The sequence below is a fragment of the Mugil cephalus genome, chromosome 21 (genome assembly GCF_022458985.1).
Source record: "Mugil cephalus isolate CIBA_MC_2020 chromosome 21, CIBA_Mcephalus_1.1, whole genome shotgun sequence".
NCBI lineage: Eukaryota > Metazoa > Chordata > Actinopteri > Mugiliformes > Mugilidae > Mugil > Mugil cephalus.
This window is the reverse complement of record NC_061790.1, coordinates 13,110,867-13,115,601: the sequence shown is the minus strand read 5'-3', so window position 1 is coordinate 13,115,601 and position 4,735 is coordinate 13,110,867. Positions and strand designations below refer to the sequence as shown.

At 45.3% G+C, this 4,735-nt stretch overlaps 1 protein-coding gene across 1 annotated transcript; it reads left to right on the top strand.

The window, feature by feature from the left end:
• Nucleotides 1–383: 383 nt before the first annotated feature.
• Nucleotides 384–4,361, top strand: vrtn (vertebrae development associated). Its single transcript, XM_047573961.1, has 3 exons — nt 384–549; nt 1,071–1,402; nt 1,517–4,361. Exons 2-3 carry the CDS (start codon nt 1,091–1,093, stop codon nt 3,263–3,265), a joined length of 2,061 nt encoding a protein of 686 aa, XP_047429917.1. The 5' UTR covers nt 384–549; nt 1,071–1,090; the 3' UTR covers nt 3,266–4,361.
• Nucleotides 4,362–4,735: the final 374 nt, after the last annotated feature.

Here is a 4,735-nt window from a genome sequence, read left to right as displayed (position 1 = left end):
ATATATATTTTTAGCAACATGAACAAAAGGAAAGATCATTTATGAAGGAAAAAGAACAATTGATTGCACACAGATGCCAAGAGCACTTGACAAATAACCTTGAAAGTGAACTGTTGACATCTGGAGTTGACTTTGACAAAGAAAAGCAAAAAAACAACTAAAACAACAACTTAAAAAGCCACCGATACTTGCAAACCTACAGGGCTGCCTCTGTGATTCCGTGGCCCCTGACACGTTGGCTTTTGTTAACACTTCACATTGAAATTGACCCTGGCTCGAAGTGGGGAGCAGGAGGGGGAGGAGGGAAGAGGGAGGTGTTTCACAGCGCTGAGACAAAAAAGCGAATCGGCGATTGTCAATTTCCTGATGGGAGGTGCCGCCTATCAGTCCCCCCAAACCTCCACTGCGCACCGGAGGACGGGACACTCAAGAGCTGCACGCACGCAATGGACTAACAACCCTCAGAGCGAGATCAATACATCAGCTGTGAAACCCTCTCTGCGAGTACGTGACTCCCTGCGAGACACATTCTAGTCTCTGGACGCCCAGGTAAAACTTGTTTGCACTGTTGCTTTTTTACTGCGTAGCGATTCACTTGAGTTAAATTGAGCAAGACGCGCGTTTTATGTTGCTTTTAAGCAAACAAACGGGGGACCAGCACTAAACTGGAAGTGGGGCAAGCTTTTAAATCAAGTGATCGAAATTAGAGGAGCAGGCAAATCAAACAGCGTGACTCTAAAAACATTATTACGCAGCGCCAAGTAGGCCTGAATATGGAAATGAGTTTGATTTCACCTAGATTGACTTAATTTAAAAACATCGCATCAAATCAAATATAGCAGACTTTTACTTGAGTTGAGTTATTCTTGGGAGTAATATAAAAAGAGCCACGATATTGCATTCACAAAAACAAAACTGAAATATTAGATTAGGGTCAACCAGGCTGTAAGAGATAGTTCAAGAACAGAAGAAGTGTTTTTATTCTTATTATTGATTGTGAGTGAGCTCCAGTAGTTTTGAGAGTTTTGTAACTCTTCTCTTCCTCTTCTAATGTCTGCCTGCCCCCATAGCCCTCATCAGATCCCCAGGTATGATTCAGAGGAACGAGGTCGTGCTGTCTGTTCTGGCAGAGCTCCAGGAGGCCACGGAGAGTTCTGGCCTGGATGCTCTCATCACAGTGGGTCGGGAGGTGGACCAGGTGCTCGCTCCCTTCCAGCTCCCCAAGACCCCCTGTCAGGACTTCCCTGAGTGGGCGGGCGTGGACGACGTAGCTCACGGCCTGTATCCAGCCGATGCACCGCGAGGCCTCCTTCCTGTGAACTGTAATGGAGAAGGCAACTTGCTGTTTGATGCAGTCAGCATGTTGTTGGTGGGAAACACGGGTCTTAGCTTGGAGCTACAGGTAAGCAGAAACTTGAGCTTTGTGGTGTAAATTTGTACTGCTGCATGTAAAGCAAATAAACAGAGTTTCTTGTCTGTGTGTAACAACTAATTTCAATATTATTGTCCATCATAGGTACGAACCGTAGTGGAGATGGTGCTGTGGAAGAGGTACTACTTGTCCGGGATGATTGATTCTAAGATGATGCTCCAGGCTGTTCGCTTCAGTCTTTGCGCTGAGGAGTCTGAAGACATGCTAAACCTGCCTGTAACAGTCTTGGAGGCCATCTTTGATGCAGATATCAAAGCATCCTGCTTCCCTGGCTCCTATGCCAACATGTGGCATGTGTACGCGTTGTCATCGGTTCTTCAGTTCAACATCTACTCCATCTACCCCATGTTCAACCCTAAGATCAGACCGTATTTCAATAGAGTCATACGCCCAAGGACCTGGCCTAAAGACTTTGAGCCTCAAACCATCCACGTCATGTGGTCTGGCGAGTTGCAGTCCGAGTTGTTGTTCAGGCCAAATCATTTCGTTGCACTTGTCCAGACAAGAGACCTCACGCTTGGAAGCCCAGACAGCGAGCAGAGAGCGTCACCCACCAAGAGCGAGGAGATGCTGAACCAGGACTTGCACCTCTCTTACCCGAGCCTCAAGGACAAGTACAACATCACCAAGAGGACCTTCTATCGCTGGAAGAGACAGACGCAGGAACACTGCAAAAAGTCGGCAGCAAGGTATGAGGCAAAGTATTTCCTGCAGGCCTGCTACCTGGAGGGAAAGCTCATCCCTTTGCACCAGTTTAAAGAGTTCTTCCCTGAGATCTCAAGATCATCTTACTACAACTGGAAGCATGAGCTTTTGAAAAGTGGAGGAAACTTCTCCACCTCATCTTCAACTGGAGAGATAAGCCCCGGGGAGAGCACAGAGCAGGAGGCCTGGTCTTCACCCGAGGCTAAGCAGGATGAGCCAGACCACCATGACAGCGTCGCAAGTATGTTTGGCCTCAGCCTCGGCAAGCTGGATGTGGAGCGGGCTCAGAGTCTGTCACACATGCAGGAAGCAAAGCGCTGTCTGCAGACTTGCATTGCCATGAACACCTCGTTCCCCTTCAGGATGTTCAAAAGAAACTTCCCAGGCATCTCAAGATCAACTTACTACAACTGGAGGAGAGATGCCATGCTGGTTAAAAGAGGTTACAAAGGCAGTGTTGGCAGCAGTGAGGATAGCTCAGACGCTGACAAGAGCCAAAGCCCAAAGAGTCTGTCACCGGTGCTGCTTAACATCAGTCAGCCAGCTCTGCCAAGAATGAGGATCTGCAGACGGAACCACAAAAGTTTCAGGCTGGCGTATATGAGTAAAAAGCAGCTCAGAGTAGCTGCAAAGTTGCATGTGCAGAAGTCCAAATGGTCCCTGACGAGGTTTAGGCTCAAGTTCCCTTCCATATCCCCTTGTTTCTATTGGTTGTGGCGTAGCAGCCAGAACCACAGGAAGAAGATGGTCAACCAGATAGAGGCCGAGATCAGTGTCCCTGAAAGCCCGGAGAACACGGGAACAGAAAACAACATTATGGAAAGGAGGATGGAGACCCAGAATGTGCTTCCTTTGCTAGATCGTCCCCCCATCCTGTCATTTGAATCCCCATATGCAATGCACACCTTTCACAGAGAGGCACCCATGGATGAGCAGATGTTTGCGATGGATGTTGTGACTCTGGCCAACTTCAAGGCCAAGGCCAAGCTCTTCCTGCAGCAACGCTTCGAGGAGAAGTCCTTCCCCACATTCAAAGAATTCAGGTCGTACTTCCCTTTCACTCCGCGCTCCACATACTACATGTGGAAACGAGCTCTACATCATGGGGTGTCACTGGTTCATGGGTAGATGCAGTTTTTTACTCCACTAAAACTGGGTATGTAGGAGCAAAATCAAAGCTCTGCTGGTGAACGTTTAGGCCCCAACGCATTCACACATGACCCGACTTCATGTTCTGCTTTTCTGAAAGACTGTTAAGTACATCAGCTTAGCATCTTAATGCATTGTGTCCTTCCTCTGCCCCCGCCAACACAGATAATTCCTCCCTCCTGGACATTTGCACGTGTTTGAAAAGAAACTGAGTTGTGGGTTCATTTAAACCCGGCATGTTGCCCTGCAGGCAAAAGGCAGTTCAAAGCTGTTGTTTAGTGGCATTTTGTTTGAAGCCCTCTATTCTCTTTTAATCCCTGCTTTTGGACTTGGGGCCCATCATTTTTTTTATTATTATTTTTTTCACTTTTCATTGTTGTATTATTGTTAATCCTTAAATTGTATGCTTTTTGTTGCCTGTGATATTGATCTGGAATATTTGTAGTGGTTTGGTCTTTTTGATTTTTTTTTTCTTTCAAAGAAAAAAGCGGCCAGTTTTATTTTGTTCCAACATCTCTATAAACACAGTTCCAGTCCTGTTTTTTCTGTTGTATACACAACTCAGGGTTTCACTTGCACTGAGGTTTTAGTTAGTTATACATAGGAATATTTTTGGCCCCTTCCTGGAAATCAACACTACTATGAGTTTTTTCGTGACACTGTATTTGCACTGAAATGTTTCCAACTACACTATTGAATGTACCGTCTTAGCCGTTCTGCACACTCCGGTTAAGTTGCAACTTCAGAATTTTTCAGAACTCTTTTCTTGAAAATAGAAGAAATTTTATTTTTGTACACTCCCTCGTTTCGAAGCTACCTATTTTGATAGAATACTAGGATGTTGAGGAGAAATTTGTCTTTATAAGCTACCTTTGTGTACTGCTCTCCACTCAGACTGATGTGCTTTGCAGAACTGCCTCTTCTTGAATAATTGATTTTATTTGACGTTTGTACTCTTGCATATTTATTTTTTTGTATTCATCACATGTCTGGAAAGGGTACTGTTAACACTAGCAGTTTGCATCATGTTCAGTCAGTTGGGCTGTATATCAATAAACAATCAAACAGCATCAAACCGTTGTTTCATGTTTTTCTTTTCGGCTGATCAGTCCTGATGTCAATGGCACGTTAAATTGACGGTTTTTCGGGTCTGTGTCATTCATTTTTATCTTCTCATTCTATGCTCCACAATCTTCAAGAACAGGGAACAGTTAAACACCTCTAATTGTCCTGAGTCAACTGAACTGGTTCCAGGTCGTTGAGCTATTGTTGATGGCGATACCAGTGTCTCCTCTCTATAATCTCGTGCTTCATCAGCCCCATTTTTGATTTGACTGCACCATTTAATGCTTGAAATTCATTTTAGTGGCACAAGTCTGCAGAACATTATTACCCCAAAGGCACGTGAGGCTAAGCCAAGTGAGTCCATGTCAATGAACGGGGAACTGT